At 42.2% G+C, this 14,461-nt stretch overlaps 1 protein-coding gene across 1 annotated transcript in view; it reads right to left on the reverse strand.

Moving 5' to 3' along the window:
* Positions 1-14,461, reverse strand: part of ehbp1 (EH domain binding protein 1) — a gene marked incomplete in the record, with an annotated part of 851,057 nt that overhangs the window by 297,072 nt on the left and 539,524 nt on the right. Inside the window, 3 exon segments of the mRNA XM_037681251.1 lie at positions 3,484-3,627; positions 5,089-5,130; positions 12,225-13,013. Coding sequence (XP_037537179.1) covers positions 3,484-3,627; positions 5,089-5,130; positions 12,225-13,013 — 975 coding nt within the window.

The raw sequence follows: 14,461 nt of genomic DNA on the forward strand, positions 1-14,461 counted from the left end.
TTGTACTTTTACTTAAGTACAGTGTTTGAGTACTTTCTCCACCACTGGCCCAGGGACACTTCAGCATGTGACTGCTGGTGGATTCGAACCCCCAACTCTTGCATTTCACAGAAAGTAAAAGGCTGTAAAAAAACAAAAAAACAAAAACCACGATCTTGTGAGAATTGTGACAAGGGATTTGAGGGTAAAATGAAATAAATACATTTTAGTAATAAAATATCTAAAAGGCAGCAGCTGCTTGGCCTCACATTTGCTGCCAGAATTCTTAAAAAGGAAATATGCCCTTGAATTAGATGTTTTTATAGAAGTGTGTGTGTGTGTGTGTGTGTGTGCGTGTGTGTGTGCGTGTGTGTGTGCGTGTGTGTGTTTGTTTGTTTTCTGTGGCAGCCACAGGAATAACCGTTTCTGAATAATCTGGGAAAATAAATGAGGACCTTCCAAGGACTGGAAGCGTTAAAAGTCTTCAGAGGAAGGGAGAGAAATTAAAAGAACTTTTCAAAGCTGTTGCTGCGCTGATATATTTCCTTAGCGACAAAAAGAAACGTCCTCCTCTGTCCCTTGTTGTACACCAAGATGGCTGACTTAAGTCCGATTAGCTCCTTAAAGTAGCCAGACCCACCCTTTCACTCTGTGTCTCCTCCTGATTTCCTGACACATTTCCAAGGACAATTGGTTAATATCCCCCCTCAAACACACACTGTATGCATAGGGAAAGGAATCAAAAGAGGAGGGGTGAAGGGTGATATTGAATTGTTTACACTTTTTTTAATAGAAAACATTGATCAAAGCAAAACGACTGGCCTTGAGGCCACTGTGCTGATAATTGTTCGTGATTCAGATTAGATTACTCAATGTCTTGTTTTGATTAGCATGAGTGTGTGTGTGTGTGTGTGTGTGTGTGTGTGTGTGTGTGTGTGTGTGTATGTGTGTGTGTGCGTGCGTGTGTGTGTGTCACTGTTATCAGCTGGAGAGGCATTAGCCTTTCCCATTTTACTCTCCATCTGTCTAAGTAGGTGCTTTGTGATTTAGCATGCATAAGTTATAATTTAATTCAATTAAAGCAGGCTGCTTTTTTCTAGAGAAGTGGCTAATGTGAGCTAAAGGAGGGGCCCACTTTAGCTATTTCAGAACTGTGACTTTCATTGTAAAAACTAAATACATAATGACTTAATTTTGTTATTTTTCTAAAACTTAACTGGTCAGTAGTGTTCAGATTTTCTAACAAAAAGACCATTTAAGTGCTTCCCGTGAGTGTTTATAGCTTTGATATAAACCCTCTGAGACATCAAAGTGTCTTCTCCTCAGATAATCACAGTCATACGCACCATGTGGTACATGTGGTGGAAGGAAATTGTGTACACAGGGTCCCAGTTACATCCAACAAAAGTATAAAATGTAAAAGAAAAACGGTAATAAGATCTAAGATATGAACTAAGAAAAATGTTAACTAAAAATACGCTAAGCACTAATTGTACAAAAACAATAAAAACAATATGCCAAACATATCCTGATGCATGCTCAATAATCCAGGTAGAAAAATCTAAAAAAGTTAAATCTGGTTCTCTGGACATTCAAAAAAACAAAACAAAGCAAAACAACAAAAAAAGAGAGACTGGGCTGAATACAGCACCTCCGACTGAGGAAGTCTCTCGGATGAGAGACGAAACGTTTCTACATTTTTTTGTTGTTTTGCTTTGTTTTTTTTTGTTTTTTTTTGAATGTCCAGAGGACCAGATTTAACTTTTTTGGATTTTTCTACCTGGATTATTGAGCATGCATCAGGATATTTTGAACCACTTTGGCCAGGATTGCCTCAAACTAGGTAGCAGTACCAGTGACAATAATGACATCAAAATACAAATAACCTACTGATTATGACTGATTCACGTAAAAATAATTGTAGCTTGTTTATTCTATGATATTGTTTATCATTTCCTCTCTTTAAATCACCCTTTCAGCACAAAAGTTAGGTTTAATGTTGACAGGATCAGGAGAAATTTTGCAAGATGCAAAAAAAAACAACAAAACACCCTCCCAAAATAGTAATAAAAAAATAAATAAATAAACTTTAATAACAGCTCTATTGTTATTGTGATTTTCAGGGCTAGTAGGATACACAACAGTGGACACAAGTACAGCAGGTTGCAAATGTAAATGGTTGTAAATGGTCTGTACTTATATAGCACCTTTCTATCTTATTGAGATACTCAAAGCGCTTTGCACTACAATCTGTGCCTCATTTACCCATTCATACAGCACTCTACTAGATCTCTACAAAGATAATTGAACAAATCATTCTAAAGAGACTAATCAGTGCTTTAGATCACATTCATACACCGATGGCACACATAGGAGGCAACAAGGGGTTCAGTGTCTTGCCCAGGGACACTTCGGCATGTGACCGCTGTGGGGTTCGAACCCCCAACTCTTGCATTGGAGGACGACTGCTCTAACCACTCAGCCACAGCCGCCCATGAGAGGTGCAAAGCTCAGCAAAATCATTTGTTTTGACAAATGTTGTTTTGACAAATGACACAAAAAAGGGCAGAGATGGTGTAGAGGTAGGCAGCTGACTTGGGACCAGAAAGTTGCAGGTTCATGGTGTCTTTGAGCAAGTCACGTACCGGTAATCCGTAATTGCTCTTCGGGCGCTTACAAAGCTGCCCACTGCTCCTCCTCGGTGTATCTCACATGTGATGGGTTAAATACAGATAACTAATTTTGTCATTGTATGGGAACATACAATGATGACAACTAAGGGTGCACCAATTTAATGGCCCCGATTTCCTTAATTTTGAGAAATCGGAAATCGTCCGATACTTGAATAAGAAACCGATTTTACCATTTTTTTTAGTTTTAACAAAAATTGTCTAAACTTCATTTATATTTCAGAGCACTACCTCTTGGCCAGTTAAAACAAGGTTGTATTGTTTCTAGGATATTGTTCAAGGGTATGTTTTTCAACAAAATAATAATGGAAAATTGAAGGTGCATTGTGACCTTATAACACCTGACAGTGTCGCTTATAAAAAAAAATCGGTATCGACCAAAATCGGAATCGGTAGGTCAGGCTTTTTAGAAATCGGTGATTGGTGATCGGCCAGAAAACTGCAATCGGTGCACCCCTAATGACAACACATACATAGCACTTTACTTTATGTTTAAGTTAGCTTGTTTTAAACCAACTGCCTTGTACAACATAGTAAAAATATATATGTATTATCAAGGTATAAACCCAACAAAAACTGATGGTATAAAACATTCAAGCATTGATGATTGATTGAAGCATGATTTAAAGGTTAATGTTGCAAATAAATGTAAAAAAAAACAACAATTTCCCTATTTCTTTTCATGACTGACAGCAAAATATTTTATTTGCTAAAAAAAGACAATTAGAAAATTAGAAAATCTTTTCAGTATTTGAAGAATTTGACTGGCTCTTACAAGAGCCTGATAAGATTCTCTGACACCCAGCAGACTTACATCAGAGATGCCTGAAGTCCTGTTTGGTGCAGCTATAGAGTTGGAGACGTTCTTGCTGCCCGCTTTCACTGCAGCATCTCGGCGGGCCTGCTCCAGGAGGAGCCGGGCTCTCTCCTTCAACTCCTCCTGACGAGAAAGAACTTTCTACAAGAAGAAACAAAGTGTGATCTCACAATGGCTGTACCGTGTTTTTCGCTGTATAAGTTGTGGTTTTATTGCATAATTTGCACGCCCTGCGACTTATAGTCCGAAGCAATTTATTTATGGATTTTTCAATAATATGACCGTTTTCATTCATTCTGACAGAAAAAAAATTGAACAGTACCATTTTCAGCCACTAGATGGCAGCAGAGTAGTAAGGCATGTCGTTGCGTCAAGTAATGGAGTTAAACTCAAAGCTGTCTGCTCCTCAGATAAATAATGTTAAATTATTATTTTTAAATATGAATGTTTCTGTTAACTTATTTTATATATTAATTTTCCTGTTCAGTGTCCTGAGGCAACTTCTGTTGTGACTTAGTGCTATATAAATAAAATGAATTGAATTAATAGGTAAAAGTGGCTATGATTGACAAAATCTGCTTGCCATAACCTGCCCCCGTCGTTTGCCTGGAGCTACCAAATTAGCTTCAATTCACTGCGCCACCCCGGCAAAATGTAGCTGCTTTGACCGTCAAAGTGAATTTATTAGAATGAATGGACAGCGAGTCCTCCTTCTGCGTGGTCATGTTTCTGCATATCGGCTTTTGAAAATGCAGCTGATTTGATCGTCAAAGTGCATTTATTATGTAAAAGTTCAACTGAAACACACATTTACTATAAAGTCAAGCTAACAAATAATTGTTTTAGGTGCTTATCTTGTTAAATTTCAAATAAATGGACAGCAAGTCGCCCTCTGCACATGGGTCCGCATATCAGCTTTTGAAAATGCAGCTGATTTGACTGTCAAAGTGCATTTATTAAGCAAAAGTTAGACTGAGACACAACTTTAGTATAATGTCGAGCAAACAAATAATTGTTTTTAGGTGTTTATCTTGTTAAATTTTGAAGAAATGCGGAGGCTCGTCCCTCTGCGCGTGCCTGCATTTGACCGTTTTGACCATCAAAGTGCATTTATTAAGCCAAAGGTAGACTAAGATACACCTCTACTACAATTTTGAGGAAACATATAATTGTTTTTAAGTGTAAATCTAGTTAAATTCTTGTTAAAGTCCATCTGTGCACGCTCCCGCAGCCGCCATTTGGCAGCCCAAAGATTTTTGGCATAACACCGGCCCACATTTCCGGGTTCAGCCCACATTTCCGGGTTGTCAGCGGTGACATGTAACAAACGCAACGCGTCAACACAGCGACAAAACTGCGAATCAACATATTTATGGATTTTTTCCACTTTTTTAGACAAATTTGGACAGATGCGACTTATAGGGCGGTATGACGTGTATGGCAGAAAATATGGTATTAACAAAAATTGCGTAGGTTTCACTTCACTAATGAAACTGCAACAAAAATTGTGTAAACTTTGTACACGTAAATGCATCTAATATTCTTTCTTGATGTGCATAATTTCACTTTTTGCAGTTCAATTCTCTACAAAAGTTTACTCACTTTTTCAGCTGGAGGACTTGATGCAGAAGCAGGTGATGGATCCTTTAAAAAGATAAACAAATCACAACAAAAGGTGCTTAATTGTATAGTAGAAAGTTACAAGTCATATTTTAAAGGTACTTCTTTATCATTATTGCTGTGAATTTAAACCCAAACAGTTGACACAATTCTGGTAATGTCAACAAGAAATGGTAGAAAGGAGTAAAACAAGTGTAAAATACATTCCTGATGATTTAAACATAAGCATTATTAGAAAGAGAAGAACAGCTTACAAAAACAAAACGCTCAACTGGTTCAACATTTCATGTTAGGCAGGCACAGACAGAACAAAGTTCTTGCATTGATCATGTCAACAATTTCAATCAGACTTGGATTCAGGTAAAAATGCACCCAATTAACTAGATAACAGCAAATCAGAAAATGGGTGACATGACTGCCATCACAACGCCCCCCACCCCCCACCCCCCGGCACTTGCTGGCCCCACTGCTTGACCCATGACCTTTCAGCTTGTAAACAAGAAGCTGTAAACTGGGGTTCACCAACTGCACTGAGCACATTTGTGTGCATGAGTGAGTGCACGCGTGCATACGGGTGTGTGTCGGTGTGCAAGTAGAGATGATGTCGGCTCTGCGCAAAGCATCGCCACGCCTGAGCAGTCACGGTTCCAACTGTCATCAACTGCAAGGATGAGAAATATAATGAAAAATATAATGAAATGTCAAAGAAGGTGTTTCTGTTAGGCGCCTTCAGTAGTCGCCACATGTTCAGGACCAGGATGTGTCGGGTTCTAGGCAGTCATACAGGTGACGACAACATCTAATGCAGAAGGGAAGAATTTCAGTACGGTCATCTCTGCATTTGTATCAACAAGGTTGGGATTTGAAGCTTAGCGAGTGCCAGGAGGTAATGAATGTTCGAGGCATCCTCTGTCTTATGACTGACGGCTCTGAGAAAATTTCAATCAAATCTTGGGTGAAAGGATAAAAACATGAACAATCCACACGGAAGCCAAACTAGATACCTGAAGGTAAACGCTGCCAGAATCTTAATACCCGACTTAAAGAGCAAAAATTTGTTTATGATACATAAATAGCACATTTCTTTAAATACCATTTTCTTTTATTTGTTATTCCAAATTTGTATGCTTTTTATTATTGTCTACTGTTGTCTTTGTTGTCCACTGTTGTCATCACTCTTTGTTAAAATCATGTCTCTCTTGTAAATGAGTTCCCGATGCTCAATGGGATTAACCTGTATAAATAAAGGTTGAATGAAAAAGACTGGTTTTCAGGTTTTCTGGTACAAGAGTTCTAATTGTTTAGAGCTTATCATAGCACAGAAACAGCACTAGTAAAAGTCACTAATGATATTCTCATGGTCTCAGACAATGGAATTGTGTCTATACTGGTCCTGTTAGACCTCAGTGCTGCATTTGATACAGTTGATCACAATATTTTACTAAAGAGGCTTGAATATGATATTGGGATTACAGGAACAGCTCTTAAATGGTTTAAATCATATCTATCTGATAGATTCCAGTTTGTAAATGTAAATAATAAATCTTCTTCGTACACCAAAGTTTGTCATGGAGTTCCTCAGGGCTCAGTGCTTGGTCCAATACTCTTTACTTTATATATGCTTCCATTAGGTAAAGTTATTTACACAGCATGGGCTAAATTTCCATTGTTATGCTGATGACACACAATTATATTTGTTCATTAAACCCAATGAATCCAATTAGCTACTTAGACTACAAACATGTCTTAAAGACATAAAAACCTGGATGACCCTTAATTTTCTCCTGATGAACACAGACAAAACTGAGGTTTTAGTTTTGGGACCTGAGCACCATAGGAATGAATTTTTCAGTCTTTCTCCCTCCTTAGATGGCATTAATCTGTCCTCCAGCTCTAATGTTAAAAATCTTGGTGTTATTTTTGATCAGGATATGTCTTTTATCCCCCACATTAAAAACGTTACTAGAACTGCCTTCTTCCACCTGTGTAATATCACTAAAATTAGAAACATCTTATCTAAAAATGATGCAGAAAAACTGGTTCATGCATTTGTCACGTCTAGACTGGACTATTGCAATGGTTTATTATCTGGATGTGCAAATACTTCTTTAAAACGTCTTCACTTGATCTGAAATCCTGCTGCCAGAGTCTTAACTGGAGTTAGTAGGAGAGATCATATCTCTCCAGTTTTAGCTTCTCTCCATTGGCTCCCTGTCAAATCTAGAATAGAATTCAAAATCTTACTTCTAACTTACAAAGCTCTCAACAACCTGGCTACATCTTATATTACAGATCTTATTGTTCCATATTTCCTAACAGAGCACTTGGCTCTCAGACTGCAGGTTTACTTGTGGTTCCTAGAATTTACAAAAACAGAATGGGAGGCAGATCTTTCAGTTATCAGGCTCCTCTCTTGTGGAACCAACTTCCAAGCTCTGTCCGTGAGGCTGACACATTATCCAGTTTTAAAACTAGGCTTAAGACTTTACTGTTTGCTAAATCCTATAGTTAGGGTCAGCTTGGGTTTCCTGAGCTGTCCCTTAGTTATGCTGCTATAGGCTTAGACTGCTGGAGGACAAACTGACCACAATTGTCACTCTACTACTGTCTCTGCTCAACCTGTTTTGTATTTGAAATTATTTTTTCTATCCTTAACATGTGTTTTTTGTCTTTCAGATAGACCTGGACCTATACCTGGACCTACCATTCTACGTTCGTCTGTCTCTCCTTTCTGTCCTCTCAACCAGCCGGTCAAAGCAGATGGCTGCTTGTCCTGAGCCTGGTTCTGCTGGAGGTTTCTCCCTTTTAAAAGGGAGTTTTTCCTTTCCACTGTTGCCAATGTGCTTGCTCAGGATGGGAGACTGCAACGAAGCCAAGATTCAACTTGTCTGCTGGATTCCTTAGATACAGAACTTTACTAATTGGCTTTTATGTATGTGAATGTTCCTGTAAAGTGCTCTGAGACAACTTTGTTGTGATTTGGCGCTATACAAATAAACTGAATTGAATTAATCGTTGCCCGCTGTCTTAATTCCTTGTGTCTTCGTGTGTTTTATAAGCATTAACCTACAATTAAGTGTGGTAGTAGCTGAGAGTTATCTCTGATAAATATTTTTGAGCAGTAAAAGATCATGCAAGATCTACGTTTAAAACTTGGCATTACAATTGAAGAGAACCATGTCTATTAGTAAAACATCTTATAAACCAGTGGACCATTTTTTTCGAATCTTAGAAAATAATCATGTGATATACATTACAACCTATAGACTTTTAAAGTCAACTAGATTCAAGATGACCGGCAATGTTTATCAACCTCAGTGATACACATTCCTTGAAGGAATAAAAGTTTTTAATATTTTTATATTTTACTGTGCTTTAATCAAGGCTAGAAAACAAGGGGCTCGGATGTTTCCCAAAACAGCAGAACCATCTCTCAAAACACTCCTTATCTCAAACTGAAGGATATCTCTTTAATGCCCATGAACTACTGTATATGTCTGTGCAAGCAAAGAGTGTTGTGTAAGGAGGCTACAGCTGGCTTCAAAGACACCCACTGAACTCTGCTGAGATGAGAATTTTATAAAAGGGAGCAGATAACGCTGCTTGTGGCTCATTTCTGTGACTGGTCTTCATGCACGTTTGTTTATGAAAGTAACCTGTCCTGAAATCTACCTTTGCAAGAAAACTGCTGGTTAAAAATCTTCACCTGCCATAAGATGTGGTTCTTTTGAGTAAACAATGTTAGAGAATGAGAAAATGTCATCAACAACTCCCTGTCATCCATCTATCTATCCATTTTCTTCTGCTTATCTGGGGTCGAGTCGCGGGGGTAGTAGCTTAAGAAGGGAGGCCCAGACTTCCCTCTCCCCAGACACTTGGGCCAGTTACTCCGGGGAGAATCCTAAGGTGTTTCCAGGCCAGCCGAGAAACATAGTCCCTCCAGCGTGTCCTGGATCTTCCCCTGGGTCTCCTCCCGGTGGGATGGGTCCAGAACACCTCGTCAGGCAGGCGTCCAGGAGGCATCCTGGCCTGATGCCCAAGCCACCTCAACTGGCTATTCTCGGCGTGGAGAAGCAGCTGTTCTACTCTGAGTCCTTCCCTGAAGACCGAGCTTCTCACCCTATCTCTAAGGGAGAGTCCAGATACCCTGTGGAGAAAACTCATTTTGACCACTTGTATCTGATATCTCATTCTTTCGGTCACAACCCAAAGCTCATGACCATAGATGAGGGTAGGAATGTAGATCGACCGGTAAACTGAGAGCGTCGCCTTTTGACTCAGCACTCTCTTCACCACAACAGACTGGTACAGCACCCGCTTCACTGCAGATGCCGCACCTATCCGCCTATCGATCTCTTGCTCCATTTTTCCCTCATTCATGAACAAGACCTCATGATATTTAAACTCCTCCACTTGGAGAAGGACCTCCTCCCCAATCCAGAGAGGGCACTCTACCCTTTTCCGGCTCAAAACCATGTCCTCGGATTTGGAGGAATTGATCCTCATCCCGGCTGCGTTACACTCGGCTGCAAATTTCTCAGGCGAAAGCTGTAGATCACAACCTGATGAAGCCAATAGGACCACATCATCTGCAAAAAGCAGAAACGCAATCCTAAGGCTACCAAAATGGATCCCCTCGACACCTTGGCTGCGTCTAGAAATTCTGTCCATAAAAGTTATGAACAGAATCGATGACAAAGGGCAACTTAGCGGAGTCCAACTTTCACCGGGCACAAGCCCGACTTACTGCCGGCAATGCAGACCAAGCTTTGATACCGGTCATACAGGGACCTAACAGCCCGTATCAAAGGGCCTGGTACCCCCTACTCCTGGAGTACCCCCCACAGCGTTACCCGAGGGACACGGTTGAAGGCCTTCTCAAAGTCCACAAAGAACATGTAGACTGGTTGGGTAAACTCCCACGCACCCTCCAGGACCCTGCTGAGGGTGTAGAGCTGGTCCAGTGTTCCACGACCAGGACAAAAACCACATTGCTCCTCCTGAACCTGAGGTTCGACTATTCGGTGGACCCTCCTCTCCAGAACCCCTGAATAGACCTTACCAGGGAGACTTAAGAGTGTGATCCCCCAGTAGTTGGAACACACTCTACAGTCCCCCTTTTTGAATAGGTGGACCACCACCTCAGTCTGCCAATCCAGGGGAACTACCCCTGATGGCCACACAATATTGTAGAGCCGTGTAAGCAAACACAACATCCAAAGCCTTAAGGAACATTGGGTGAATCTCATCCACCCCTGGGGCCCTGCCACCGAGGAGCTTTTTAACCACCTCAGTGATCTCAGCACCAAAGATTGGAGAGCCTGACCCAAAATCCCCAGGATCCGCTTCCTCAGTGGAAGACGTGCAAGTGGGATTGAGGAGGTCTTTGAAGTACTCTGCTCATTGACACACAACATCCCTAGTTGAGGTCAGCAGCACACCACCTCCACTATAAACAGAGTTGGTAGTATACCGCTTCCCCACTGAGATGCCGGATGGTGGACCAGAATTGCCTCGAAGCCGTACGGAAGTCATTCTTCATGGCCTCTCCAAACTCCTCCCACATCTGAGATTTTGCCTCAGCGACCACCCGAGCAGCATGCCGCTTCGACTGCCAGTACCCATCAGCTGCTTCTGGGGTTTCACAGGCAAAAAAGGCCCGAAAGGACTCCTTCTTCAGCCTGACAGCTTCCCTCACCGACGGTGTCCACCACCGAGTTTGTGGGTTGCTTTCACGACAGGCACTGAAAACTTTTTAGCCACAGCTCCGGTAAGCCACCTCGACAATAGAGGCGCGGAACATGGTCCACTCGGTCTCAATGTCACCCACCTTCCCAGGAACGTGTTCGAAGTTCTCCTGGAGGTAGGAGTTAAAGCTCCGTCTCACGGGAGACTCTGCCAGACATTCCCAGCAGACCCTCAAAATACATTTGGGACTGCCAGGTCTGACCGGCATCCTCCCCCACCATCAGAGCCAACTCACCACCAGGTAGTGATCAGTGGACAGCTCCGCCCCTCTCTTCATCCGAGTGTCCAAGACCTGCAGCCGTGGATCAGATGAGACAACAATAAAGTCGATCATCTAACTGCAGCCTATGGTGTCCTGATGCCAAGAGTACATATGGCCACCCTTGTGCTTGAGTATGGTGTTCGTTATGGACAATCCATGACGAGCACAGAACTCCAACAACAGAACACCACTCGGGTTCAGATCAGGGGGGCCTATCCTCCCAACCACACCCCTCCAGGTCTCACTGTCATTGTCCACATGAGTGTTGAAGTCCCCCAGCAGAACAAGGGGATCCCCAGGAGGCGTACTCTCCAGTACCCCCTCCAAGGACTCCAAAAAGGGTGGGTAATCTGAACTGCTGTTTGGTGCATAAGCACAAACAGTCAGAACCTGTCCCCCCACACATAGGCAAAGGGAGGCTACCCTCTCGTTCACCTGGGTGAACCCCAACGTACAGGCACCAAGAAGAGGGGCAACAAGTATGCTCTCTCCTGCTTAGTGCCTCTCACCAGGGGCAACTCCAGAGTGGAAGAGAGTCCAACCCCTCTTAAGGAAATTGGTTCCAGAGCCAGAGCCATGCGTCAAGGTGAGTCTGACTATTTCTAGCCAGAACTTCTTAACCTCACACACCAGCTCAGGCTCCTTCCCCACCAGAGACCATGTCCCATTAGCCAACTTCTGTAGCTGAGTATCAGACTGTCAAGGTCCCACCACATCCCAGTAGCAAGCTTCTGTAGCTGAGTATCAGAACGTCAAGGTCCCCGCCCTCGGCTACCACCAATCCTACATTGCACCCAACCCCTTTGGCTCCTCTCACAGATGGTGAGGCCATGGGAAGGGGGAACCGGTTGGGCTCCATGGGTAAAATCTCTACCATCAGACGCTTGCTAGTACGCCTGACCTCCAGGCCTGGCTCCAGAGTGGGGCCCCGGTGACCCACATCTGGGTGAAAGAACATTGTTTCCATTTGTTTGATTCATCATAAGGGGTCTTTCGGTTGCACTTTGTCTGGTCCCTCACCTAGGACCTGTCTGCCTTGGGTCCCCAAATCCCTGCCTTGTTTATTAAAAAAGGAAAAAAGATAAAGTAGAACTTTGTGAGTATTTACCTGTTTAACAGAGAAATCTGTGTGACTGACTGAAGGGGATCTGGTGTTAGAGGTCAGCTCGGACTCTGAGTGACGCAGGCTGGCCCTTTTCTTTTTAATGAGGTCAGCATCCCTGTTATAGGAGAAGCCTAGTTTCTGGTGAGGTGATGAGTTCTCTCTCCTTGTTAGAGAAGATGATTCATTGTTTCTTTTCTCTCTATCCTCTCCAACCTCCTCATCCAGTAGAGTTTCCTTCTTCACCTCTTTCTTCTCTCTTTGTGGTATTTCACATGAATCCAATGTGTTTGCTTTCAGTAGAATCCCTCTATCCTCAGAGCCTGGTGTTACCATGTGGGTTGAGTTTGCAGCTGTGGTTGCTAATACTGTCCGCGGCAAAGGGACAGGAGTTGAGGACTGCAAAGACCCTGGTACTGAAGAGCTGGTCAAATCTACTCCAGCCTGGTGTGCCATCATCTCCTCTTCAGCAACTTCTGCCCCATTGGATTCAGTGGGAAAACCAGAAGAAGCAGACTGAAAGTCAGGTTGACAGTGCTGCACATCGTTCAGTTCAGCATAGAACTTGTCCTGGCCAATGGAGGCATTTGTATCAGTTTCAAAGTCACCCACTTTGTAGGTGCTACGATTGCTGTTGACCTCTATTTGCACCACGTTGAGCTCCTGACCAGAAAAGTGAGCCCGGATCTGGTACAAGTACGTCATTACTGTCAGCTTGTCAGGAATGGCCAGCAACACCATATCAGATGGTTCCAGGAGACGAGAGATCCCCAAACTTGCAAAGCCATCATATGCCTGAGGAAAAAAAGAACAGACAGAAATTAACATGCTTTCGTTTAATAATCATGAACCAGGGGCAAAATTTATTACAAATATGAGCTTTATACAAATACAAGATTGAGAGGGATGGAAGAGTTATAAGAGGCAATTAAAGCTGCAAGCAGCATTGAAGGCCCTTGCAGCAAAGCGTCACTCAAGCCTTACGACGACCGCGGGAGCTCCAGCAACTCCGCCCAGTCACCATTGCGAACGCTCTTGCACCCGTCCCCTGCTCATTCAACAGGTTGTGCATTCGCTGAACCTTCGACATCACCTGCGACCGCGGGAGCTCCAGCAACGCCTCCCAGTCGCCATTGCGAATGCTCTCATACCATTCCCGCACGCGTCCACCAGGGTGCGCATATGCTGAATTTTTGCAATCACCTTCCACCCATATCAGTATGAGTCCGGCTACAAGCCTTACAAGTTTGGCTAAAATCCGACCTTCCAGATAGGACTTATTGTCACTTCCTGTTTTGATGCAAATGCAAAGGACTTTTGAACATGTCATATGTGGCAATGAACAGTTAGCAAATACGGTTTCAGAATTATATCTTATGCAGTGCCAAGCTGAAAGAGTCACCCAATAATCATCAGTTTCTTCTCCGAGTGGGCCGTGCTTAAGTCAAGTCATAAATCAACAATATCAGTGTGTCTACAAATGCTCACTGATGAAGCATAAAAAAATCTGGTTTAGATCAGATCATGTATCACTGAGATATAACTGATGGAATAATGTAGGGTGCGCACTTGAGTCATATGTTAAACCACAATATCAATGTGTCTAGACTTGGTCACTGATCATGCACAAAAAATCTGTTTCCGATCAGATGATGTATCACTGAGATATAACTGTTGGAATAATGAAGGGGGTGCACTTGAGTCAAATGTTAAATAATAATATCAATGTGTCTATAAGTGCTGACTGATCATGTACAATAAATCTGATACATATTGGATGATATTTCACTGAGATATGACTGTTGGAATAATCTAGGGGGCATACTGGAGTCAAACGTTAAACAATACCAGAGTATCTAGAAGTGGACACCAATGATGCACCAAAAATCTGGCCTAGATTGGATGATATATCACTGAGATATAACTGATTAAATAATCTAGGGGGCGCAGTTGAGTCATATGTTAAAACACAATATCAATGTGTCTAGACGTGCTCATTGATTATGCACAAAAAATCTGGTTCCGATCAGATGATGCATCACTGAGATATACTTGTTGGAATAATCTAGGGGGCGCACTTGAGTCAAATGTTAAAAAACAAAACCAATGTGTCTATAAGTGTTCACTAATGACACACCCAAAATCTGGTTCAGATCAGATGATATATCACTGAGAAATAACTTTTGGAATAATCTAGGGGGCGCACTCAAGTCAAATGTTAAAATAACAATACAAATATATAT

This window comes from Nematolebias whitei, chromosome 1 (assembly GCF_014905685.2).
Source record: "Nematolebias whitei isolate Nwh7 chromosome 1, NemWhi1, whole genome shotgun sequence".
Classification (NCBI taxonomy): Eukaryota; Metazoa; Chordata; class Actinopteri; order Cyprinodontiformes; family Rivulidae; genus Nematolebias; species Nematolebias whitei.